General features: G+C 38.8%; 2 protein-coding genes across 8 annotated transcripts in view; one reads left to right on the forward strand and one right to left on the reverse strand.

Moving 5' to 3' along the window:
• On the reverse strand, positions 1 to 11,027 carry BBIP1 (BBSome interacting protein 1). Of its 4 annotated transcripts, none has more exons than XM_045438895.1 (3): positions 11,006 to 11,027; positions 1,068 to 1,145; positions 1 to 379 (listed from the first exon to the last, which is right to left on the reverse strand). In XM_045438895.1, the coding sequence occupies exons 2-3, from the start codon at positions 1,111 to 1,113 to the stop codon at positions 213 to 215; spliced, it is 213 nt and encodes a 70-aa protein (XP_045294851.1). In that variant the 5' UTR covers positions 1,114 to 1,145; positions 11,006 to 11,027; the 3' UTR covers positions 1 to 212. The 4 variants fall into 4 exon arrangements, with proteins under 4 accessions (XP_045294851.1, XP_045294848.1, XP_045294849.1 ...); XM_045438892.1 differs by lacking the exon at positions 11,006 to 11,027 and adding an exon at positions 10,336 to 10,528; XM_045438893.1 differs by lacking the exon at positions 11,006 to 11,027 and adding an exon at positions 10,087 to 10,189.
• SHOC2 (SHOC2 leucine rich repeat scaffold protein) overlaps positions 10,126 to 27,400 on the forward strand; it is a 110,033-nt gene continuing 92,758 nt past the window's right edge. The window contains exons 1-2 of one of the 4 annotated variants that reach the window (XM_045438885.1): positions 10,129 to 10,233; positions 22,530 to 22,622. The gene's annotated coding sequence lies outside the window, so the exon portion shown is untranslated. Of the gene's footprint in view, positions 10,234 to 10,830; positions 10,942 to 22,529; positions 22,623 to 27,400 lie in introns of those variants that run through there. The other 3 variants (XM_045438886.1, XM_045438884.1, XM_045438883.1) reach the window with 3 other exon arrangements.

Genomic DNA, 27,400 nt, shown 5'->3' on the forward strand with positions numbered 1-27,400 from the left:
TTTGGGTTCAAAGTGTTTTTAATTGCTTATGTTCAATACAAACCACAGTGTCTAAACTCACAATACAAGTTTCATTAGTCTTGGGTATTTTTATATTATTTATAAGCACTATCAGTTTTATTAACACACACTGTTGTCAGCATACAGGTGCAAATTATTTTCTAGCTATTAATACTAAGGTAGGGTATTCTGTAGAAGTGCTAAGTTATCATTCAGTGAGTTATTTGCTGTTGTTCCTTTTCTGCCATTTCTTGTTGGCGAATCGTATCCTGGGCAGCTTGCTGCATTTTCTCCAATTTTTCCAGAGTCAGAGATTTTAAGGGTAAAAGTTTGGGTTTACACAGCACCATTGTGGTTATATCTTCCACAGACAGCTGCCCTAAGTTTAAAAAGAAACAATGTGAGTGAGATGACCCAGTTGATTGGTAGTTTGGATTTGCAGCTAGAATGAAAGTCTAAAGACTTAATCCACTATCAATGAAAATCTTTTGTTTTCACAGTTACTTCAAATATATCAACATTTAATGCTAGGGAGTACACAAGGACGCCTTTTTGAACTTGGTACCTAAAATTCCAAGCTACCTATGAGACACACGACTCATTTTGTGTCAAATGTTTAATGTGCAAAAAGATTCAGGAGAAATACATAGTGCATAAAAATACTTAATATTCATGTTAATACCATTCTTTTACTATATTAAGTACTGAATGTTAAACTGTCAGCTTTTCTTAATGATTGCTTGACTTAGGTTTCTTTTTCCCCATTTCCAGACCATATTTAACATTATGGTGAATTACAGTACTAGTTTTTTCATTGAAAATTTCATATTGTAATTTGCAAATTTGAGTATAACAGGATTCCTAGGTTGAACAATGCTTCATTTGTTATCCTTTTACTGGGGGGGAAAAAGCAGTGGATGAGTTCTTTATACTTGTAAAAGAGTGGATGGTAAATGTGGCATACAAGACACAAAATAGTTACAGATGTTTAGCTACTTAGCCTATGTGCCTACTACTTTTTAGGTACCTGTAATATTCTGTGACCTAAGTATTTGTAATTTAGATACCTTGTTTTGGAAGAACTTCCCGGAACATTGACTTCACTTCCGCCATATCTGAATTGTTGGATACAGCTAAGTTTTTTCCTTCAATGAGAAATCAATTGTTAACATTCAAGAATGAATTTCCAAAGCATATTGCTTGAGATATTTCCATTATACTTTAAGAAGTAAAATCACAATTCCTATAGAAAATGAACTATCCTACCCTTGCATAATTTTCCTATTAATTTCCTAGGAGTCTTTTCATTGAAACAAGGTTGAGAGAGTTAATGTAAGGATCTGGAGTGTGTCAATGTTCTTTAATCAGTGGAGGTGTTAATTTGGAAGGCTACATGTTCTGTTTTTTTCCCTTGTAGTGAAAAATTGGTAGGGCTTCATTTATTTGGCATAATTACCTAATAGAGGCCAGCTGAGGAAAACCAAAAGCATTTTTGTGCAGCCATTTGGTTCACTGATAGCATCTCCCTGAAGGTGGATGGGGTAAAAAAATGTTACCATTTGGGAAGTGGGGTAAGGCAGGTAGTTAGGAAAAAGAGGAGGTAGTAGGTAAATATTTCCTAACGTTCCCACTTCTCAACAGCTAACAGCTGGCTTCTACTTTAATCCCTTTGCTATCATGACAAAAAGCATCCTAAGGAACAGTTATTGGCTATACCGGTCCTGTTTGTAAGGAGGCAAAACAAACGGGTGAAACTGGCTCTTGAAGAACAGAAGTGAGGTATGCTTTCAGTTTACTACTTTCCTTTAATACAGAGATACTACATGCTAAAGTGCCAGCAAATACCTTTATCTTGAGTATTTTGTTAAGAACATACCAGCATATATGCCATCTCTGGCTGATGGCATTTGTTTCCAGTGTTACATTCCAGGTTACTGCTATGCTGTATATTCAAGGTGTTCCAGGTTGTAATTTGTAGCATGATCCTTTTACAAACACAGATGCTTCTCTAGACAGACCCACCCATTTTGCGATATTTCACCATACTGATGCAACCTTACCATGTGCCTTTCACAACATCACCACAGAAGAAAGATTTATTATTTATAAAGTGGTGATGCTGGCGTGGTGCCTGCCTTTACCGCCCACTGCAAATTAGTTATAATCAAGTGAAGCTGCTTCTGGTCTGTTATTCCCACTCTACTACTAACTTTGACATTTGTAAAGAAAGCTTCCTATTCCATCCAAGCCTCTCCTTTCTCATTCAAATTCCCATTCTGGAACATCTAAAGTTCCTAAGGAACCTCTATACATTTTCCAGAACTTTGTCATCAAAGTTTAACCCCTACACTGCTCTGTTTGGGAGTGAAGATGAAATAGGGAATGGACCAGGAATGAAGCAGCAACTCCTCATTAAATGGAATCTGAGATAAATGTAATATGCAATTTCCTTAGAATGCACAACTTCTTCAGCCATATTCTTTTCTTGTTAGGCCTGCTGTGGTATCTAGTGATCATTTCCCTTTTTTCCCCTGGTTATGTTGAAAGCTAATAGCATTGCAGATCCCTGATTAGCCTGAATATGAACTATAAGCTATAATAAACAGCCTCTCCACTAAAATATCACAATGAACATGTTGAGTAAGCCCTTATTTGTTGCAAATCTGACATGATATGCTGCCAAAAGGGAGGATAAACATTATAGATGTTGATAAATGTGAAAAGAAATAACAGTAGCCAAATGTTTTTGTATCACCAATTTTTTTTTTTTATCAGCAAAACAGTGGATGAATACTTAAAATCTTCAATGTTTTACAGAGTAGCAACTTCACCTACTCAGAACTCAATCAAAATCCTTTGCTCTCTCTAGTCTGTCCCTCTTTCACATCCAAAATCTGGCTGGAGGAAAACAATGAAACTTGGTGCTCTACTAAACCTTAGTTCTGTTTCACTAAGCTGCATTGTTACTGCAAAGGGTGTGGGGCCAAAAGCCTGGTAGGGAGTGGGTTGGGTCTGGTGTGGGGAATATCAGTGCTGGCAGTCACTTGCCTGGGTGGAGTGTTGGCTTTACTAGGGTTGGCTATTGTTCTAGGCGCCGCGCCCCCCCCCCCCCCCCCCCCCACTCCCCAGGCACTGGCAGGAGAGAAACAGGAAGGGAAGGGCTAAAATAAGCAAGGTGGTGGTTGGATGACCCTCACTGGCAAGGCTACAGTGTCTTGATAACTGCCCAGGGAGTCCACAGTAGGAAGGAACATTTCTTTCCTTCACCTGCTAATGGCCAAACATGGGTGTTTTGTCTGGTGTAATGTGCCCTAAGGAGTTGTGGTTGCTTCTAAAGGTACTTTCTTATTATGATGAGGTAAGATGTGTGTACCACTAGGGACAAATGGGTCAAAGAAGAAACATATCAGCTATGACAGAAATTCACATGTATCATACAAGTGCCATGTAATTCAATTCAATAAATATGTGTCTATAACGTGCAAAGCACTATTCTTTAGTGAACAAAACAGACAAAACCTCAAGCCTTTTGGAGCTTACACTCTAGAGTAAGTAAATAATAGGATGCTATAAGGTAGTAAGTGCTATAGAAAATAAAGTTTAACAGGATGTAGGAGTGCTGAAGTGGGTACTGTAGTTGAAGTAGGAAAATGATCATGGATTCATGAAGCAAGTGAAAATCATGTGACATTTTGGTGTGTGTGTTAGATCTTTTGAAATTGCAAAAATAATCTAAAGCTGACAGTATCCAGAGTTAGAGAAGGTAGAGAGAAATGGGCATTCTCTGTTGGTGGGTGGGTTTCTTGGTACAGATTTTTTAGATATTTTGTAGTATCTATTAATATTTTGTATTATCTACTGAAGCTAAATATGCACATTTTCTTTCACCCAAGCATTCTAGAATGGGCCCTAAAGAAATAATGCACCGGTGTATAAAGACATAAGAATAAGAATGTTCATTAAAGCACTGCATTGAAGAGCAAAATGTTCAGCAACAGGTGAATCTAAATATTCAGCAATATATCAAAGGTTAAATAAATTCTGTAACAGCCATACAATGGACTACTATGCTAGATTTTAAAATGATACATTTGTCAAGGTATATTTTAAGAGAAAACACATTCAATTGCAGAAGTAAAATTCTTACACTAAGGTAACCCAAACTTTTAATGCTTGGAGAATAGAATGTCAATAATTTTTTGAAGCTCTTGGTCTGGGTAATTGGAAAATAATCTACTTCCTTTCCCCCTGTAGTTTCTTTAGTTTGTAATTTGTCCCAGAGATAATGGTTTTGATGGATAGTACATTTCAAAGTCATAACAAAGTAAGCAAACCTGTTGTAGCCATTGAGCTGGATGCCTAAAATTAATGCAGAAGAACTTGGAGGGAAACCAAATCTGTCATGAAATATTTTACAAAGCTGTAGGCGTGGGAGTTGAAAGACACTTAAGTCTAGGAAGGATTACTACTTTATATCAATCATACACATGTTGATAATATAAGTTAATTTTACAACTTGGACAAGTTAAAAATTTCTGGGGTGACTTAATTTGATACTTGAACTAAACTGTGTATGGGACTGGACAAGAGCACTGAAGTGTCCTGAACCCAGAGAATATATGTCAGTGGTCCTCAAATTTTATGCTTGCATTAAAACGCAGAGATTTTTATTCCATTTACTCATTTATTCATTTATAGTTTATTTATAGTTTATATATTGAGAGAGAGAGAGAAAGCACACAGACGGGAGGGGAAGAGAGGAAGAGAGAGAGAATCCCAGCAGGCACTCCGCCATCAGGGCAGAGCCCACCAAGGGGCTTGAACTCACCAACCGTAAGATCATGACTGAGTGGAAATCAAGAGTTGGATGATTTGCTAACTAAGCCACCCAGGTGCCCTCAGATTTTTAAAAACTAGGTAGAAAAACTAAATACCCCTTTACACATTTCTAAATTGACAAATAAATTTATTAAGTTCAAATAGTTCTAAAGACATAATTTCCAGCATATTTAAAAATAACTGTTATATCAGTCTTTTATTTTTTCGTTTTATTTTTTGAAGTTTATTTATTTTTTTTTTTTAATTTTTTTTCAACGTTTATTTATTTTTGGGACAGAGAGAGACACGGAGCATGAACGGGGGAGGGGCAGAGAGAGAGGGAGACACAGAATCAGAAACAGGCTCCAGGCTCTGAGCCATCAGCCCAGAGCCTGACGCGGGGCTCGAACTCACGGACCGCGAGATCGTGACCTGGCTGAAGTCGGACGCTTAACCGACTGCGCCACCCAGGCGCCCCTGAAGTTTATTTATTTTGAGAGAGAGAGAGAGAGAGCACGTGGGGAAGGGGCAGAGTGGGGGAGAGAGAATCCCAAGCAGGGCTCAAACTCACAAATCAAGACATCATGACCTGAGCTGAAACCAAGAGTTGGACGCTTAACCAACTAAGCAACCCAGGTGCTCCATATCAGTCTTTTAAAAATATATCCAACGTAATCTCAATATCATAAAAACTTGACAGCTATTATCCTCCATTAGTAAAAAGAATGAAGAACTTCCTTTTAAGTCAGAAAGTTTACATCCTTTTTCTCCCTAGACCTCTATTACCATTCCACTTAATTTTACTGTAATATATTTTCATGCTTAACCATATTTTAATGATTGACTATCCTACCATATTTCTCTACAAAAATGCTTACAAATGAAAAACTAAAATATTCTGGATTGAGTTATTACCATTATTAGTGAAAAATTGATCAAAATAAGTTATACATGGACAAAATAATTACTGAAGATAAAAAATAAAGTTAATGGCTGTATATCTATTAATAAGGACAGAGCTTTAAAAGTAAACACTGGACAGTGAAGACTGGAGTAGAAAGGATGCTCTTTTCGGGACAAGGGAATTTACTCTTTCAGAATGAAAAACAAATGTAACAAAAGAGGAATTTGGGATCATATGTTCCTATCCAAACACACTTTTCCTTTCAACAAACATACCAATGTCTATAATGCCAGTCACAGCTAAATGAAGGAGCTACAGTGGATAAGAACCTTTTGGGGGTGCCTGGGTGGCTCAGTTGGTTAAGCATCCGACCCTTGATTTTGGCTTGGGTCACAATCTCACAGTTGTGAGACTGAGCCCCACGTCAGGCTCCATGCTGAGTGTGGAGCCTGCTTAAGATTCTCTCTCTCTCTCTCTCTCTCTCTCTCTCTCTCTCTCTCCTCCCCCCGTCCCCCACTCGTTTTCTTGTCGAAATAAACATTAAAACATAATAAAAAATATGATAAAGCAAATCTATTTTATAATATAATTCAAGGTTGAGCAAATGTGGGCAAGTTTTTAAGTTGGTGGCAAAGAGTAAAAACCTTTAAAATTATAGGGAATAGAAGCCCGGTGTACATAAGACTCTATCTTGAATTTTTGATGGAAGTGACAAATGGAAGTTGCCTAACCTAAGAAAATAAATGTACCTGAAATATGTTTAGAAAAACATTTCTAAAGTATTTTCAGATTCTGGCCTGCCAATCCTGTTTTCATATAAGAAACATAGGTCACAAACTGGTGGCCCTTGGTCCTATCTGGTTAAATGTTTTGCTGGCTTGCTAAATACTTAAAAAGTATTTGAAACTATGTTTAAAAATCATAAGATCTTCACATAAAGTCCAAATTTCAGCTCCTCTTGGCAAATCTGGCAACACTTCCCACATGGCAAAATTTGGCTAGGGCTGGAAAGTAATGTCCCAGATGAATGTGGAGACTTGTCTAGTCCCCCACTTCTGCCTATTGTTCCCTTTCCCTTACCATCCTCATTGCTATAGAGACTCGATGTCACAACTTCAATAGAATACAGAAGAACCACTATAACACATTATATTCCAAATTGTCCTATTTTACCATTAATAGGTATTAAGAAACAAGATACAATCTTAGAGAACTGAGGGAGGTACCAGAAGCAATTTGTTTATGTAAAGGACAATAGAGGATATTTTTTGGTGAATATTTATTAGATCTTTTTAAGTAAATTCAATCTGCCTAGTACAGGTTGTGGATGGAGTGGCAGGAATTGCAGGAAAAATATGAAAGATTTTATTTGTTTTATTCAAGACTTATGATCGACTAACAGATGAATTTTCAAATGCATATTAGATTTCTGAATGTAAACTAACATGAAGGTGAAAGAGGGAGCCCCAAAAGAAGTGTTTTCTTTTTAGCAGACACAAAGTAGTAATGCTCATTCTCACTCGAGGGCTGCCCACATACTAGCGGAGTGCTTAGTTTGGATTGATAATGTTCATCTGGAGATGCCAAATAACATCATATGTCACGTATTTGGAAACTATAATAGTTCTACTGTGTTTGCTATCTGGCATCTGCTGGTAGGAAAATGTTGCAACATGTTCAATTTGGCTAATTAATTTAGACTCATGTGAATAAAATGTGCGGTGTTTAGCTTCTGAAATGTGCCTAGGCCTAAGAACAGGAACTGTTCTTCTTGGATGAACTTGGATGATGGTATACTTCACTAGCAGACACTACTATTAAGTTAATAGAAAATGACACATCCCACTCACACAAAATACCAGATGGCCAGCAGTTGCCTTGGTATCTGCTTTGATAACATCAAGATTCATCTGTATTTGAATTGCAGGGCCCACACATCTTTCATCAACAGTCCTCAGGGTGCCAGGAGTTGAAACTCATGAAACTATGCTGACATCAGTACACTATTGCAGATTATGTTGCATCAGCTACAAGTGTAGGCAAAGTAGCAGCAATACTTTACTAAAGGTCGACAGCCGAGGACACTAGCACTTCCTCTCTACAGACAGGAGGATTGAATGCTAATTTCTTCTTTGTAGGACAGCATAGCAGGGTGTGTGTGAAGAGAAGTGGGATGCATTTAACTAGCCACTCATGCCACTGGTAGATGTAGTCACATTTGAGAAGACTTAATCATTAATCATGATTGGAGAAGTATGAATACTGTGAAGTATTCTTGGGAAAAAATGTTAAATGGAATCTAATCAAGCCTCTAGATCAGTTTCTGATTTACAAGAAATAAGAAAAAAGGAGACATTCAAGAAGATCTCTGCTCTGGACTCTTTAAAATGCCAACGTTGGGGCGCCTGGGTGGCTCAGTTGGTTAAGCGTCCGACTTTGGCTCAGGTCATGATCTCACGGTCCGTGAGTTCGAGCCCCACGTTGGGCTCTGTGCTGACAGCTCAGAGCCTGAGCCTGTTTCACATTCTGTGTCTCCCTCTCTCTCTGCTCCTCCCCTATTCACGCTCTGTCTCTCTCTGTCTCAAAGGTGAATAAACGTTAAAAAATAAATAAATAAATAAAATGCCAACATCACAGGAGAAAAAAAGATAGGGGAGTTGTTCTCAATTAAGGCTAAAAGTTACAATACCCAAGCACAATACATAAACCTTGACTGGATTCTGAATTTTGTTGGAGGAGCAGGGGTAGAGATATACAAAATATTCTTAGGTCAAATGGGAGAATGTACATACAGACTAGATTTTAAATATTACAGAACAATTTCCTTTGTTGTGATAATGATACTGTGTTTTGCAGAACTTTATAATCCTTAGGGAAATACATTTTGGAAATTTTAGAGGTGCCTGCTTAACAATAGGTCGGTAACCTATTTCCAAATAGTTCAACAACAATGAAAAAAGTGTGAGAAGGAATGAAATAAATATAGCAGAATTTAACAACTGTTGGATCTAGGTAAAGGGTATATGAATATTTATTGTATTTCCTTCAACTTTTTAATGTATGATTTCTGTTTTTCGAGGGAAGAAATCATGTTGGAAGGAATTCAGAGGGGAAGACTAGGAAAAGGTTGAGTAACAGGAACCACACTGAATTTGATAAACTAAAGCTGGCAGTGTCTTAGGTCCCCAGGACACCAAATATATTCAATCTTTTAGTAAGTACTTACCAAAATAATATCACGTGCAGGATAATATGATAGGCAGATGAATCTGATAAAAACCATTTTAGACATAAACACAGCAGTAAAGCTAAGAACGTAAGCAGCTGTTATATAAAATAGAGACCGTCCTAAAAGAAGTACAGAAAGTGCTAGGTAAGCGCAGAGAAAACTGCTTCCTGTTAGAGAGAATCTGGAAACACATCTCCAAGGGTAACTAGGACATTAATATACAGTCACAAAAGGTTAGTGCTTCAATGATTAATCTTGGAAGAAACCAGAGTAGTTCATTTTGGTTAAAGCGTGAGTAGTAAGGTAGTAGAAAGAGATTAAATAATGAAGGTGGGTCTGCACCCTTGTTGAGAAAGTTCTCCTGGTCTTTTCCCCCCGCCCCCCACCCCCGCAACTTTAGGCATCCAACCCAGCATTACCAATCTGACTGACAGTTCTTGACTTAAGCCTACAGAAGGAACTACACGAGTTAAGGTGTGACAACTTTTGGAAAGAACCATGTAAAAGTATTACGGTATTTTTAAGAATATTCACATGCAGTAAGTTGTTTAATAAAATGCAGACATGGAGGATTAGGACGGTATACCTCTACCCAGAACTGCAGTTAATGCTTATAAACCCACAAAAGAGAAGAAACAAAGAAAAGGAAGAAAATTCTAAATGTGAAGACAAGAGGTGGGAAAATAAGACTTAAGAGGTGTGGCCGCTGTGGTGGAGGACCACCTTTTTTCCTTTCTAGCCGGCAATGGAAAACGTTTTCCTCAAGCTCCACAATTCTCCGTCCTCCAAAGGTCGGGATGGAAGTACTCAATAGGAATTTAAGGGGGCGCGGTCAGGAGCTCCAGCGGCGGGAGTGAGGGGCTCCGCCCCGTAGCACGAGCCTAAGCCCCCGCCGGGCCCAGCTGGCTGCAGCTGGGTTAGAGAGGATGGTGGAGCGGCCTCGCCCGACAGGGAACCTCAGAGGGGCGGAGGTAGGGCGGGCCGCCGTCAGGCCAGCCCGGAAAGAAAACCTTCCTCCAGCGGAAGCGGCTGTGATCTCCCCTCACCTCCCCGGCTCTCCGTCTCCCGCGGGACGTCTAGCTTGGGCCGTCTAACTTGGGCCGTCCTCACGGGACAGGGCAGATCGGATCCTCACCTCACTTGGCGGCTCCAGTGGAAATGGGCACTCCCTGGGGTGCCGGGGGCTATTCCCACCCTTCCGCCATGACCCCATTCAGAAGTGCCAAATGCAACTTCCGGGCGGGACAGGGATTTTCGGAACCCTAACCTTTTGTCCACCTAGGTAAGTGATTAGAGGTCCCAGCAAAATAAGGGCCAGGAAACCTGCTCCTTCCTCTCCCCCAACCCGGGCAGGCGGTTCCGAATATGAATTAAGTTGTCTAACCTGGGATGACCGGTCACTTTTGGTCCTTTTTCGGGCCTACTTACAGACTCCTCTCTTCCCAGACCGCCCGATTGTTGCCCAGGGCAACAGTGAGATTGGACGAAGGGAAAACTACGTCACACTGGAGACGGGAGGCCAGGAAACTCCCTTTGCCATTAGCAGTTATGGCTGCCTTAGCGTCAACAGTCACTTCCGTTTGCGAGTTGTCACTCTACCCAGCCGGAGGCTTACTCTGTGGCCCGGCTTGCCAGCGGCGCCCAGTGGGCGGGAGAGAGGGCCTAGAGCAGCTGAGGAAAGGAAAAGGGCGGAGCGAGGGAAGCTGGCGCCAATGCCTCACTCCGATTGGACAGCGTCGTTGGCGCCAGTGCCTCACTGTGATTGGGTAGTGTCGATTGCCCTGGCCCCGCCTGTTTTTCTCCCAGCGAGTGAGGGGCCTGAGCCGGAGGGGTGGGGCGGGGCGGTAGGAGCGAGAGTGTGTGGAGGGGCAGGCGGGGCGGGGCGAGTGGGGGAGGGGCGGGCGGGGGGCGGCGGTTGGGCAGCGTCGCTTCTAAGGAGGAGGAGGAAGGAGGGCGAGCGAAGAGGATGGCGGAGTTGGGGCTCCTGACGGTAACCCGGGGCTGCTGAGGCGGGAGGGCGTTTGTCGGTCGGTTCTTCCTGCCTTCCTTCTTACCCGTCGGGCGGTCCGGTGGCTGTCGGTAGAGGGAGGCCCCGCGCGCCCTGAGGGGCTAGAGCCGGCGGGGCCGGGGCGAGGCCCGAGGGGCTGGGGCCCTGGGAGGCGCCGCGGCCGCCGCCGCTTTCCTGGGTGCTGTCGCAGGGAGGGCTGGGCCCTCGGAGCCGGCTCTTGTGCGGGGCCCCGCAGCTGGGCGCCGAGACCGAGCCGGTCGGCTCTGACAGCGGCCGGGGCTGGGCCTGCGGTGGTGGCGGGCGGCCGGGGCAGCGCCCGGGCGAGGGCGAGCCGGCGCGAGGGCGCGGGGCCGGGGGCGCCCGGTGGACGGCCCGGCTCCACTCTGCTCCCCGGGCACCTGGCCCAGGCTGCTTGGGCGCCCCGTGGGCGTCCGGGGGCTGTTAGTCGTTGGTGGGGGACCCTGGCGCAGCGCTGGTGGTGCGGGGTGGGGTATTTCCTCGCCCCCTACTCAAAGCCCACCACTCTCTCCCCGTCTTCTTTCGGTGAAGAGTGGTGAGTTGGCTTTGGGTATGTTGCCTGGTGAGGCGAGTTGTAGGCATCCAAGACCGCCCTGTTGGACTTGCCTGGTGGCAACCTCTTTCCGCCGTAGCTTTTAGGGATAGAGGAAAAGTACTCTTATCTCCTCCTCTCCCCCCCCCCCCCCCCCCCGCTCTTAACGCCGAAGGCTTCTGGGCCAAAAGGTTTTTCCCCAGCCCCTCAGTATCCATTGTTTTGTACCTTCCCCCTCCCCCGCCCCATGCCTAGGTAGAAGAATGACTTCAAACCATTAATTGCCCCCTCCCCCCTTTTTTAAATCAGTAGAGGTTTTGTGTTATTGTGTTTGTATGGATTTACAAACAGGTGGAATGAATACCGATTCGGGAGTTGGAAAGATGCTTTTGTGTGAGTTTTTAAGCTTTCAGTACTTACAGTTGGTGGGTGATTTGATTTTGTCTGTTGCTTTGTATCATAATGGGGGTGATGAGAATAAAAGAGGAAGCGATGTTTTGCAACCTACCCAAAGAAATGTTTTTTAAGTCTCTGGGGATGCTGAAGCAAAATTGGGTTGCAGACGTGTACTGTATAGTATTCGCTTCCATCATGATAACTACCAACAGTCTATCTCTAAGCTTTCACTTGTGCAATTTTGTACACTTCTTCATAAATGTCAGCTTCTAGTATCTACTCGGCGCGATTCCTGGATCTAAAATTTCTTGTTTGTCAGAATTCTAGGGCATACTTGTGTATCCAAGCATTTTTGTATTTGAATGCAGCATTAACAAATTGTCTTATTTAAAGACGTCAGTTTATTAGTGTACTAATTTCTACCCTCATCCTTCGATGCCGTAGCCCTTATAACTGTTAACATTATTTGAAGAAACTTAGCTCTTGGGTACAATTTGTAACAGTAAGCTTACATTTATAGTTTGAGTTTACCAAATGTTGATGTTTTTCTGTGTGACAGTGACAAGAATTTTTAGGAATAACATGTATATGACCCTTCCCTACCTATGGCATTTCTACTGAATAGGATAAATCTTTTAAGTATTTATTTGGACATAAGGTACACTACAAAACTTGTTACTTAATTATGAATATACATTTGAAAAATAGCTCTTAGACAGGTAAATAAAGGCTTTAAGATTTGTAACTTTCAAATGGCTTAAATATATAAAGCTAACAAACTATTTTTGAAATGCTAGTTTTGAGGGATGGATCTGGCCTATTTCTAAGATTACTACTGTAATCTTGTGTTTTAGTTTTTGAAGAAACAACTACGTTTATCGTAGGTTTGCATTTGTTTAGTCATCTCTCATTGTTAATACAGTTTTCAAGTGTTTTTCTCTTGTTTTAAATTGTTATGGATTAAAGAGTGATATTAAGAGATACATTAATAGCTTGCAGCTGGGTTTTTTGAAAGTTTTAAAATGATATTCAGAAAGTTGATTAGAGCTATGTTGTGATAATTGTAGCCAGACTCATACAATTTGTGAACTTTGTGTCAGAAATTTGAAACATTTCACTTTTCAAAAGGAACACCAAAATTATACATTCTTGTGTTATATTTGCTGGAATTATGCCTTTTAAGTTTTACTATTTAGTGACTTGGGACAGGGCTTGTCCCATGTTTAGAGAAATATAAATTGGAATTCTATGTGGAATACTCCCAAAGATGCCTCCTGAATAGCTTCTGATATATACTATATATATATGTATTTTTTTTAAGTTTATTTTTTTAATAATCTTTACACCCAGCGTGGGGCTTGAACTCAAAAACCCAGGATCAGGAATCACATGCTTTTGTGACTGAGCCAACCAGGCACCCCTCTGTTAGTGCATTTTTTGACTTGCCTTACCCATGTGGGGAAAGGTAAATAAAATTGAATTTCTTTGTTATACAGGCAGTCATACTTGTTTTGAAAATATGCTGGATTATCAATATTTGTTGTGTAATTTAATATTTCTGTAAATTTGTGTTCTTTAAACAATTTATAGATTTTTTTCTAGTAAGATATTTAAATATAAAAATAAACTGTTATGGTTTTGATGTAAAATATACCTGAACTTGTATTTGCAGATAAAAGGATGAATATTTTTTGGAGGTTGAAAGAATATATCTTTAGAATTCAGTTTACTATATTCATGTATCGTTTATGTACTATTCATGTATGAAAACATAAAATCTATGCTTATAACCAAAAAAACCAAAACAAGACCAGCTATTCCTCCCTCCCCCCCCACCCCACCAAAAAACAAAACAAAACAAAACAAAACAAAACAACAACACAGTAAAACCACCAAACAGGTTGACCTACAAATCCTTCAGTGAGTTCTGAGGTTTATATTTTGGCCTAGGTGGAAGTGTTCTTGAATTAGTTTATAAAGTATCAGGAGAGGAAATTTAGATATAGAATAAACACTTTGACTTTTCCTAATAAGACTAATAGGGAATTGATAAATATTTTGTTGTAGATAAATTTGATAGAAATTAGCTGTAATTTAGCAGAAGGATACATTAAGTATTTTCACATGGTACTTGAGAAATTAGTACTGCAAACATTAAATTAGTTTGTTTTTGCTTATTGTTTGACTTACACTTCATGCATTATATATTATGCATTGGCATATTATAATTTAAAGCTAAATCTTTCATAGACTAAATTATTAAAAATTGTTATCCCTGTCTTCTGAATTTTGTTTTATTTACTGGTTATACCACATCAAAGTGATGCCATATAAATCTTTCTGAACATTTTTTCTCCGATAATATAACAGTTAAAATTTTGTAATTTTGTAGCTCTCTTGTTTACATGGACTTTTAAAATCTGAAAAATTTCTAAGTCACAAGGTGACCTATGGAATGCTTGAACTTTATATAGAGTGTTCTGAAATGTAATTGCAGTCAGTGCAGGTTGAAAGGAACACACATAAGTGGGAAAAGCTGATTTATGTTCTAAAATATGTAATTGCATTATTTTTGAGGTAAACAAACTTTCATTCTTTGGTATTTTCCCCTGGTTCCCAACTTTTTTAGTACAGGATCTTTAATTCTGCAAATCAAAGTTCTAACACATGAAAAGAATATTCTAATTACAAAGAGCTCTTTAGTTTTTGAAATGTTGGTAACATGTGCTTTCTCCGAAAGTATGAAGTTTCCATTATCAAGATTTAAAAGAACTAATTAGATTTCACACGATAAATCTCATTCCTCTTCTTTAAAGATCAGAACTGATTGCAAAAAGTAGTTCATGCTGTAAAAGGTAAGGGTTCTTTTATCGGAAAGAATGAACATACTGCTTGAAGTTAAAACATTAAAGGAGACCTTAAAAGTGAGTATAATTGGTCCCTATGTGAAATGAACCTGAAAGACTTTTTATGGAGTATTTTGGCCTGTCTTCTAATGTTTATAGCATGGTGAGTGCTCACAGTTTAAGCACTTTATTTGCCCTCAGATACTATTTGTAAATCCTACAATTTTAATTAATTTCACAACTTACAAAGATAAGTCTTTTTTTCTTTTGGTTTTTCAAATATTTTGGAGGTAAAGTGGAAATTACCTGTTTTGACACTGATGAAATTAACTCCAAATTCTAGATATTATCAGTTAAATTTGCACTTTCTGAGTTTCAGGTTTTGTGTTGTATAACACTCCTTCCTGCTTTCAGGGACTTTCACAGTTTTGTAAATAGTCTTCAACTTTAAAATTTTGTTCTATAAATATTTCTTACTATGAGCTTAATATTCATAATGTCATAGACTTTCTAATGAGTGCCATGTATGTCCCAGACTCTGAGGATACATAGTTAAATATACTATGTTTCCTGCTTTTAGTAAGTTCACAGTTTGTTGTATGAACTGTACAAGTCAGTAGTTAATTGCTTTACAATGTGACAGGTGCTTTGATAGCGGTATATGCTGGAGAACTGAGCTGAGTTAAGGCACAGAATGCATGTGTAACCAGCAATGCTTGCTGGAAGATAGGACTTGAACTTAACTCTTGAGGGCTAAGTAGGATAGGTAGTGGATAGAAAAGCGTAGATGTTAGACATGGTAAGGTCCATTTGGAGAATTGCAGGTGAATAGCAATTTGGATTCTATGTAAGACCTAGTATTTTAGGTGATCGAGTAGGCATTCATTAAAGCCTGTACTTTTAGAGATTGTTATTTCTTGTGTTCCTAATTTAGTTTGGGCCTTGGACTGTGGATCTGTATAAATGTTAGGGATCTGCTTCAAATTATTATTTAAAACTTTTAACTAAGTACTTTTCATTAATATTTTAATTAAATACAGGAAGAACATATCAGCCTGATGTGGAATAATCCCCCAGGTTTAGAACTTGAATAGTTGTGTTTCAGAATCACATTTAAGTATCTTTTCTCAGCATTTATGCATCATGTTAAGAGTAATATTTATGAGCCTTCTTAGAACTCATGGTAAGTTTCTACTGTGCATTTAAAGTTATTCTTCTGGGGGAGCCTGGCTGGCTCAGTTGGAAGAGCATAAGAGTTTTGATCTCAGGGTTGTGAGTTCGAGCCCCACGTTGGGTACAGAGATTACAAAAATAAATAAACTTAAAAAAATAAAATTGACTCTTCTGAAAACATTAAAAGTCATTTTCTTCCATACTTATTTCAAAGTGCCACTCTTTCCTTTCCTAGGTAAAGGAAAAGTGCCACTCTTTCCTAGGTAAGTCAGACTGTATAATCAGCAGTTATGTCCTGGTAGAAGTCTTTGTATGGCTTATTTGAATTAAAAATTCTCTGAACTTGAATATTAATAATTTTTCCTATAGTATGATTTAATACTCCTTTGAGGGCTTTTTTTTTTTTTTTTTTTTTTTTTTTGCCATTCCAAACTCTGTTCCCTCCAGAGTGCCATAGTTTCTCATTTTAAAACATTCTCATACTGTTTTTTGTTGTTGCTTTTGATCCTTCCACTTGTGTTTTTTGTTTTGTTTTGTCTTATTTATTTTTAAGAGAGACAGAGAGCGTGAGTTTGTGAGAATGGGGAGCAGAGAGAGAGACAGAATCTGAAGCAGGCTCCATGCTGTCACTGGAGAGCCTGATCTGGAACTTGAACTCACAAACCTTGAGATCTTGACCTGAGCCGAAGTCAGATGCTTAACCCAACTGAGCCACCCAGGAACCCCTCCAGTTATTTTCATTATTCAAACTTGAGAAATTCCTTTGTAAAATTTTCACATTTTAGCAATTACATTATAAATTTTATATCCTCACATTTATCTCAAGGTTATTTATTAGGAAACTAAAACTTTCTGGTAACATCTCCTTGGATACAACCCCAAACATTCTTTACCTGGTGAGCCTAATCCCCTTTCTGGCCTCAATATCATGTCGTTTGGGAGGTCTTCTTTGATATTTAGGTTCTGCTGTTCTAGGGTCCCTTAACACCTGCACTTCCTCTTTTTTTCTTTTAACATTTTTGTGATGATGTGTGTAATATCTGTCTTTTTTGCAGACTGTAAGTTTCATGATAGCATCAGGTATGTCTGGCTTCTTTACTACCATTTCTGTAGTATATGTACAGTGTATAACTTTGTAGGCTCCTAATAAAAAAAAAAATTACTGAAACTAAGTATTGAGCCCCAAAACAGACCACTAAAAAGAGATGTCATAGTCTTCTGTTCTTTAACATATTTTCTGCTCTTAGATTTCCTCAGGCCTTAATTGAAGGCTTTTTTACTCAATGTACAATTAAGAAAGTTTAGTAACCAAATGTAAATAGGACTGGGATATCTCCTAGAGGCCATAAGAGTTGAAAATAAGAGCAGAGGGGAAAACACTTAAAAATCAGATACAAGACATTTTTTTTATATAACAGTTTAAGGCAACTTCATCTTGTGATAAACATATTTAGATCTTTCAGGACCCCATTTGTTTTATATGTGGAACAGTATAGCAGTAATGCTGATAGAAGAAGAAATTAATTGGTGTTAGTAAATTTTGTTAAAACACAGGACAGGGGCGCCTGGGTGGCTCAGTCAGTTAAGCATCTGACTCTTGATTTCGGCTCAGGTCGTAATCTCATGGTTTGTGGGTTCAAGCGCCACGTTGGGCTCTTCATTGACAGTGTGGAGCCATTCCCTCTCCCTCTTTCTCTGTCCCTCCCTTACTTGTGCGCGCGCTCTCTCTCTCTCTCTCTCTCTCGAAATGAAAAAAAAAAAAAAATTACACAGGACCATGTGTTGTATTTGGGAAAAGTTTTATATCTAAAATGATGTAATTAAAAATTTCAGTGTCAAGCTTTTGTTGGAAATATTTGCCTAATGAGGGGAAAACATAGTAGGCACCATAAGTACTGAATAATAAGTTGAAACAAATAATTATCTGAAAATACTGAATCACTGCAGTATAGTATTATTGCCTTACAATTTGTAGATGTAGTTTTTATACTGACCATGGTTCTTTGTTAGCTTAGCTATGAAATATGTAAAATTGGGTAACATGTTTTTGTTAATTAGTTTTGAATAAAAACCTACCTGTTGCAGTGATGTGACAAAATGACATAAATATTTCTGCAACTTTTGTTAAAGAGAGTAAGCTCTATCTATCTATCTATCTATCTATCTATCTATTTATGTATTGTGTTTCTTGGTGACCTGGACTGGAAAAATTAGGTTGGGGGTTATAATTATTTCTTTGCTAGAAGTATGTGGAATCTAACAGATTGGGTGACCTGAAATAGATTGTATTTAATTCAGTTTTATTTTATATATCTTCTGGGATAAAGTATTCAAAATTTCACCTAAGGGCTTTAGTTCTTGTTCAGATACACTGCTCTTTATCTTAATATTGTAATCTGTTGCATTCTAGGACTTTATAAGGATAGGTAGAAAAGCTAGTTATTTCTTGTTACTAAAACAAATGTTGGTTTATCTACCATGTGTTAATTACCATTTTAAACTCATAGAAATAGGATACTTATATACTAGGCAGCTGAAAATAGTAAGGTTTATGATTTAATCTTGAAGACATTTATTTCTGTATCTGGAAGTAGTGATTTGAAATTCTTAATACTAGAAATATGGCCTAGTTTCAGAACACCCACTAAGCAACTGTGAGAACTCAGCATGCTAAATGGCTTGTAGTGCTGCAGTATTTTTTAATTTTCCCCACCCCCTGTTATATAATGGCTTATAGTAGTACACACAGAACATGAGTATTTGGGACAAGAACAAATTGTATTGAAGTCTCCAAAACATGTGAGGCTGTCAGGTTTTTTGTTGAGTACTAAGGAGCTAATGATGATCAAATATAGTGCTAATTAGTGATTGAATGACATACATCAGGTGGTGATGTTTTACGCTGCAAAAAAAGGCAGGAAAAGCAAGAATTGTTTTCAGGCTTGAGAAAAATGACTTTTTAAAAAATGGGGTCACTATTTTTAAAACAAAAAAGTTGAATTAAAATTTTTATTTAGGTTTGATAGCTCTGATTTAAACATTTCCATGATGCTTGTGTACAGGGCTTAAAAATTTCAGTGGAAATAATCCTAAACATTTCCCCCAGAATGTTGTGCAACGGAAACATTGCGGCATTATGTCAGCCTGTGAGAACCAGACACTGAAACTGATTAGCACCTGCCTGTAAAGAATGAAATCTACTAGTTCTTATTCATTGTTCAGGAAAGTATGGTCGTAAAGGTGTTTGGTAAAACATTTCTTTGCCATCTTATTTTGTTAAAGGGACTGAGTTGATCAGCAGGAATTGTAATATGCAGATGTATATTAGAGTTAAAATGTTTCAGTTTTAAAGATTTTTATGATACAGAAAAGGAAAGAATAAGTTTCTTTTAAAGTCACCTATGTAATTCTTGCAGAGTTAGCTCTGTCAGTAATGCCTTAATGCATAACTAATTATATACAAAAATATAATGAACTTACTCGCTTCTCTCTACTGAAACTCCATTTTATCTGACATTCTCGCGCGCGTGTGTGTGTTTGTGTGTGTGTGTGTGTGTGTGTAATAATTGATAATCATGATCCTGTGGCAAGATCTTGAAGATTTCTGTTTCATCAAAGAAAGTTGAAAATAATAAAATTGAAGTTTTGCTATACTTTATTATGTTCAGATTCTTTGAAAATTGATAATCCACAAATGGTAGGTAGATTCATGTGCTAAAAATAATTTGTTAATTAGCTCCTCTCTTTCCTGATTATACCATTGTCCAGTTTTTATAATTAACAATTTGATAATAATTGCATTGCTTTCAAGGGTAATTAAAATTAACTATTGCCAAATAATGTTTTTTCTTTCTGGCATGATTTAAATATCCTATCGCTACCTGCAAATTACTAAATGATTTACATCTTTGTGGTGTAAGAATTTTTAATGTCAAAACTTGTGTAAACTATGTGAGAATAATTTTGGGATTATAGTCACAAGATGGTAGATAGTACACACCAGCTGGGAATTGGTTGGGTTTCATGTGTTAACTTACAAAAATAATGTCCTTTTATGTATATCCAAAAATGTAAGCAAGGGCTGCCTTTGAATATTTTGGATGGTTCTGATGGGAGAAATTCTTTATTAACCTTAAGTTAAACTGGACTTGGCTGCTCAGTATATTTCTTTTGATCTTGTTTGACAAATCTTTTTGTTTTGGGATATTTTTGACAAATATAATACAGAGATAATGAGATTATATTTTTAAAGCCCAAAATGCATTCTGCAAATCCTATTTTAACTACCAGGACAGGTAGATAAATAAAATGGTTAGTTGAGCATCTGGTCTTCATCTAAATAGTCTCAAAAATGGACTGTATAAATGTGAGAAAGGATATTTGCTTTATAATGTTATTTATTTATTTTTTAAATGTTTGTTTAGTTTTTGAGAGAGAGCGCATGAAAGAGTGGGGTAGGGGAAGAGAGAGGGGGAAACAGAGTATCCGAAGCAGGCTCTGGTCTGACAGTAGAGAGCTCGATGTGGACCCATACTCACACACAAACTGTGAGATCATGAACCAAGCAGAAGTTGGATGCTTAAGTGACTGAGGCACCTAGGTGCCCCTATCATCCATATTTTTTTAAGTAGGTTCCACACCCAGTGTGGGGCTTGACGAACTCATTGACCCTGAGATGGAGTCGAATGCCCTACCAACTAAGCCAGCCAGGCATCCCTAATAATGGCAACTTGACAAATACTGATTCTTAAATGTAAGATACCTACCTGGAGGCCACATAGCTTCTAATGTTGCTGTGTATAACATTATATTTGTTTACATGTTTTCTGACTGTTTCTGGTGAATAATTTATAGAATGAGTAATAGAAAGGATTTATAAACAGATAACACCTAGTGAAGGAATACGTGGGTTTATACATATAAAAATGAAGCATTTAGATATAGTTAACTTAATTTTAGCTTGCAAGTGCTGAAAAGCATTTGTTTTTTAAGTTGAAAATACTTTATTGAATATAATATTCATCTTAGTGCATATAAACTAAGATAGCAGTTACATTTTTTCTTTGTTGTTTTACACTGATAATTAGGTAATCATCTTTTTCTTTATTGTCTGTTGGTGCATAGTAAATGAAAAGTAACATATTTTGGGAATACTTAGGTTTTGTGTGACATGTTTTGAGTTTCTTGGTAGAAAAAGCAGTTTAAGCAAACATTGACAGGTCAGTCTTTTGGGGAGAGTTGTTTGGGTGGCATAAGAATTTTCAGAGAATGATCAAGATATTTGATGTTTACCATTATATCTTAGTTCCATTGAGACATTTAAATCCCTCCTGCCCCACCCCTGCCTTTTGTTTTGAGGCTTTGTTGGAGGATCCTGCAGTTTTTCTATCTGGTGAGTCGAAGTGTTGTCCCAGAGAGCTGTAATTCCAATTATGCCTTATGTTGTGGGTTGGATAAATAGGAATTTTCAGTTCTTTGCTTAAAACTTTGCACAGAATCAGAATTTCATAATCTTAGGCTTTTCCATAAGAAAAAAAATGCAGATTTTCGTAAAAACTCTCATGTATTTATATAAATTAGCCCTATCTCTCCCTGCCAGTCCAAACAGTTTTCATCTTGCCTCCTCAGCAAAAGGAAAAAAAGTTGAATGAATGAATTTGAAGGTGCTAGAAGTTCTGTAGTCTTGACATAATTCTAATTCGCATGGGCTAGAGTGTTGTATTTTGTCACAGACTTATTAGCCTCCATGAAAACTACCTTTACCTCTGGTTCATTCATGCTACTTAATTTAATGTATTTTTTCCATTTCTGTCTGAACAATAACATTCCTTTGAGCATGTTAATTTTGGGTGCTTTTTCAGTTTTGGGTCTTCTAGTTTTCAAGATTCCTTTTTTACACTTTTGAACTACAAAAAATATATAGGTTTATGTGATTCGGAGGGGGAAACGTTTTATTTTTGTCCTATAAACTACTTAAAAGAATAAAGAACATTTCAGATCTTTATAAACAAGGGAAAATACAATTGAAATCTTGTCATTTTTAGGTATTCATATCAAAATCTGAGTGACTTAGAGTTAATTTTAAGTAAAGTATAGGGAAACTATGCATGGGACAAGGTTTTTGTCCTTATTGGTTGACTGTCTTTATTCAACAAGTGTTCACTGAGCACTTACTGTGTACTTAATAAAAAGTTCATGGTATCTTTGAGGTTATTGCTTTGTTGAGTAAAAATTGCTTCTTTGTGTAAGGTGCCTACTGTCTACTAGGGGAGATAAAGCTAAGTTAACAAATATTTATAATTATTTCAGTAAATATAACTGCTATATATGGTAAGTATGGTTTCTAAGTACTGTACTAGGATATGACTGTGAAAAAGGCAAAGGTATCCCTATTTTCCCACTTTAAATGAGAGAGTCAAGACAACTAACCTGGCACTTATAAAGTGTGATAAATGTCCTGATGGGAAGTTTAAGTGGGAGCTTGGAGGGCGGTCTATTCAGAAAGGCTTCTGAGTGATCACAAAAGTCTTCCCTGACCTCTGAGCTGAAATCTGTAGACTACAGGAGACTTAGCTCAGTGAACTGTAAACCTGTGTTTCTGACAGGAGGAAATAATCACTTGCGTACAAGTCCTGGGGACAGGAGGTAGCAGGACCTGATATGGGATCTGAAAGAAGTTCATGTGACCTGAATGCAAGGTGGGAAATACTGGAGTTGTAGCAGGGGCCAGGTCTTGAAAGGCTTGGTAAGAATTTTGGATTTTATCCTGAAGGTTAGGTTTGTGGGGGTCATCCACTATTCCCCAAGTGTTTTAAGTTGGACAGTAACCTGATTAGATTTGAGTATTTGAAAGATGACTGTAATTACAGTGTAGTGATTTGGTTAGGAGCAGGATGGGGGTGGTGTGGATGTGGTGAGATCAGTTACAGAGATGTTAGAGGAGAGAATTTAGTATGCCCTGGAGCAGGGTAGTGGCAGTGAGAATGAAGAGAAGTTGAAGAGTCAGACATTTTACAATGGATAGATAGGAGTTGGTGATTGTTAGGATGTGAGAGTTGAGCTGAGAGGAGTCAGGGTGACTGCAAGATTCCTGGTCCCCTTCCACCCTTCTTAGTTGGTTTCTCCTTAGATGTTATCTGTTTAAGAAGCTTTTCCTCATGGGTGACTGGGTGGCTCAGTCGGACATGTACTAGGTTTCGACTCACGTCATGATATTACATTTGTGGGTTTGTGAGTTTGAGCCCCTCTCTTTGAGCTCTGCACTGACAGGATGGATCCTGCTTGAGATTGTCTTTCTCCCTTTCTCTCTGCCCCTACTCGTTTGTGCTCTCTCTCAAAAGAAATTAATTAAAAAAAAAAAAAAAAAGCCTTTCCTTATTTCTCTAAGCTCCAACACTGGTTTTTAAGTGCTTTCTCTTTGTGCTTCAGCACCTCTTACCACACTATGTTCTTGCCTTTTCCACTGGTTTGTAAGCTTACAGGCAAGTACCATGCCACCTTGTTGCATACTTAGCATCTTGCACGGTGCATGATACTTAGTATGTATTAAATATCTGAATGAAAATAAAGTTTTTGTATTTATAGTTGGAGGAAAAAAAAATTTTTTGAAGCACCAGGTATCCAAAAACTTTGTTTATAATTTCAGTGTGAATCAGATCAGTCCATGGTCTTTTGACTAGCTTTTGTAAAAACAAATTGTAATTATAATTCAAATCTGAAGTGCTGGATATATTAGTTCTTCATAGGTGGGTTATCTTGGATTAAGATTTATGAGCTTTGATTATTATGGTGAGCTCCTCTTGTATTATACATTGTCTTTTTTAATAAGTAATTTTTTAATTAGCTTTATCCTTTGTCAGTTTAAAGTCAACATAACCAAACTATCACTGTTAGAATTTTTCTGTTTCAAAATGAAAATAGCTTTTTGGGGGGGGGGGTGCCTGCGTGGCTCAGTCAGGTAAGCTTCTGACTTCAGCTCAAGTCATGATCTCATGGTTCATGGATTCAAGCCCTGCATCGGGCTCTGTGCTGACAGTGCAGAGCCTGCTTGGAATTCTCTGTCTCCTTATCTCTCTGCCCCCTCCCCTGCATTCACTCTCTCTCAAAAATGAATAAACATTAAGAAAAAAAAAAGGAAAATAGTTTTTTTTTTTCCTTCCCTGATTATAAGAGGAATCAATGCTTATTTTGTGCATTTAAAAAATAATACAGAGATTGAAAACCATCCTAACCCCCAAGGATAAATATTGTTGTCATTTGATGGGTGTTGTAGACTTTTAGGATTTTATATATATTTATGAATGCTGTGATTAAGTTAAAGGCTGTCCACAGAGAGGAAATAGTTATGACATAAATATGTAAGAAAAGGTATTAATATCCTTTATACAAAGAATCCTGATAACTAGTATATAACCAAATAACTGCATAGAGATCGGGTCCTAAACTTAAATTCCTGCAGGAAACCAGGCAGGTAACATAAATGAGGGAACACAGTAGGGAGAATATATGAGGTGGTTGGGTTGGAGAGTACTTGGAGGGCATAGCTTCTACTCAACACTAGTTGATTTTTGACCCAGTGGTGGCAAATTTTTTTTATTTTTTAAATGAGAAGTAGAGGTCTGGATTGTAGTGGAGCTCCCAATTATTAAATAGTGGCAAATAAAAAAAAAATTAAAACTGTAATGTGTGTTAAACATAATGTAGCCATGATCTATATTTTGTTAAACCACAAGTAGTGGAAGAATGGAAAAGTTTGTTTGCCCTCACTAATCAAGGAACTGTAGATTAAAATATATCGTTTTTCATATATCAGATTGATAGAAATGAAAATGATAAATAATTGGTAAGATTGGGAGAGTATAAATTGATGTAGTCTCTTTGAAAGAGACCGATTGGAACTACCTATAAATATTTAAAATACGTATTAGGGACAAGAGGGGGAAAATGACGGCGTAGGAGGACTCTGGGCTCACTGCGTCCTGCGGATCACTTAGATTCCACCCACATCTGCCTAAATAACCCAGAAAACCGCCAGAAGACTAGCAGAATGGATTCTCCAGAGCCAAGCGTAGACAAGAGGCCCACGGAAGAGGGTAGGAAGGGCGGAGAGGCGGTGCGCGCTACACGGACTGGCGGGAGGGAGCCAGGGCTGAGGGGCAGCCCGCCGGCCAAGCAGAGGCCCCGAGTCTGGCTTGCAAAAGCGGAGGGGCCGGACAGAGTGTGTTGGGATAGCAAGCGGGACTTAACATCTGGAAGGTTATAAGTTAACAGCTCTGCTCGGAGAGCGGGAAGGCTGGAGGACAACGGGAGGGAGAGTTGTTGAGCCCCAGATAACAGAGCTCAGTGTGGTGGGGAACAAAGGCGCTCGCCAGCGCCATCTCCCTCACCCATCCCCCAGCCAAAATCCCAAAGCGAACCAATTCCTGTCAGGGAACTTGCTTGTACCATGCAAACACCAAAATGCTGTGCTTCTTCAGATCCATCCCTCCGGCGGGTCTGACTCCATCCCCATGCCGCAGGGCCCCTCCTGAAGTGGATCTCCAAAGGAAAAGCGAGCTGAGCCTGCCCCTCCTGCCCCTGTGCACCTTGCTGATCCACCCCAGCTAATAGGCCAGATCTCCAGCACCACAAGCCTGGCAGTGTGCAAGTAGCCCAGACGGGCCACGCCACCCCACAGTGAATCCCACCCCTAGGAGAGGGGAAGAGGAGGCACACACCAGTCTGACTGTGGCCCCAGCGGTGGGCTGGGGGCAGACATCAGGTCTGACTGTGGCCCCTCCCACCAATGCAAGTTATTCAAGACAGCACAGGGGAAGTGCCCCGCAGTCCTGCACCACTCCAGGGACTATCCAAAATGACAAAACGGAAGAATTCCCCTCAGAAAAACGTCCAGGAAATAACAACAGCTAACGAACTGATCAAAAACGATTTAAACAATATAACAGAAAGTGAATTTAGAATAATAGTCATAAAATTAATCGCTGGGCTTGAAAACAGTATAAAGGACAGCAGAGAATCTATTGCTACAGAGATCAAGGCACTAAGGAACAGCCAGGAGGAGCTAAAAAATGCTATTAATGAGCTGCAAAATAAAATGGAGACGACCACAGCTCGGATTGAAGAGGCAGAGGAGAGAATAGGTGAGCTAGAAGATAAAATTATGGAAAAAGAAGAAGCTGAGAAAAAAGATAAAAAAAATCCAGGAGTATGAGGGGAAAATTAGAGAACTAAGTGATGCACTAAAGAGAAATAATCTACGCATAATTGGTATTCCAGAGGAGGAAGAGAGAGGGAACGGTGCTGAAGGTGTACTTGAAGAAGTCATAGCTGAGAACTTCCCTGATCTGGGGAAAGAAAAAGGCATTGAAATCCAAGAGGCACAGAGAACTCCCTTCAGATGTAACTTGAATCGATCTTCTGCACGACATATCATAGTGAAACTGGCAAAATACAAGGATAAAGAGAAAATTCTGAAAGCAGCTAGGGATAAACATGCTCTAACATATAAAGGGAGACCGATAAGACTAGTGACGGATCTCTGTACTGAAACTTGGCAGGCCAGGAAGGAATGGCAGGAAATTTTCAATGTGATGGACAGAAAAAATAATGTAGCCGAGAATCCTCTATCCAGCAAATCTGTCATTTAGAATAGAAGGAAAGATAAAGGTCTTCCCAAACAAAAACTGAAGGAATTCATCACCACTAAACCAGCACTACAAGAGATCCTAAGGGGGATTCTGTGAGACAAAGTACCAGAGACATCGCTACAAGCATGAAACCTACAGACATCACAATGACTCAACCCATATCTTTCTATAATAACACTGAATGTAAATGGACTAAATGCGCCAACCAAAAGACATAGGGTATCAGAATGGATAAAAAAAAACAAGACCCATCTATTTGCTGTCTACAAGAGACTCATTTTAGATCTGAAGACACTTTCAGATTGAAAGTGAGGGGATGGAGAACTATTTATCATACTACTGGAAGTCAAAAGAAAGCTGGAGTAGCCATACTTATATCAGACAAACTAGACTTTAAATTAAAGGCTGTAACAAGAGATGAAGAAGGGCATTATATAATAATTACAAGGTCTATCCATCAAGAAGAACTAACAATTATAAATGTCTATGCGCCAAATACAGGAGCCCCCAAATATATAAAACAATTACGAACATAAGTAACCTTATTGACGAGAATGTGGTAATTGCAGGGGACTTTAATACCCCACTTACAACAATGGATAGATCATCTAGACACATGGTCAATCAAGAAACAAGGGCCCTGAATGATACATTGGATCAGATGGACTTGACAGATACATTTAGAACTCTGCATCCCAAAGCAACAGAATATACTTTCTTCTCGAGTGCACATGGAACATTCTCCAAGATAGATCACATACTGGGTCACAAAACAGCCCTTCATAAGTATACAAGAATTGAGATCATACCATGCATACTTTCAGACCACA

Source organism: Leopardus geoffroyi, chromosome D2, assembly GCF_018350155.1.
Source record: "Leopardus geoffroyi isolate Oge1 chromosome D2, O.geoffroyi_Oge1_pat1.0, whole genome shotgun sequence".
NCBI classification, from domain to species: domain Eukaryota; kingdom Metazoa; phylum Chordata; class Mammalia; order Carnivora; family Felidae; genus Leopardus; species Leopardus geoffroyi.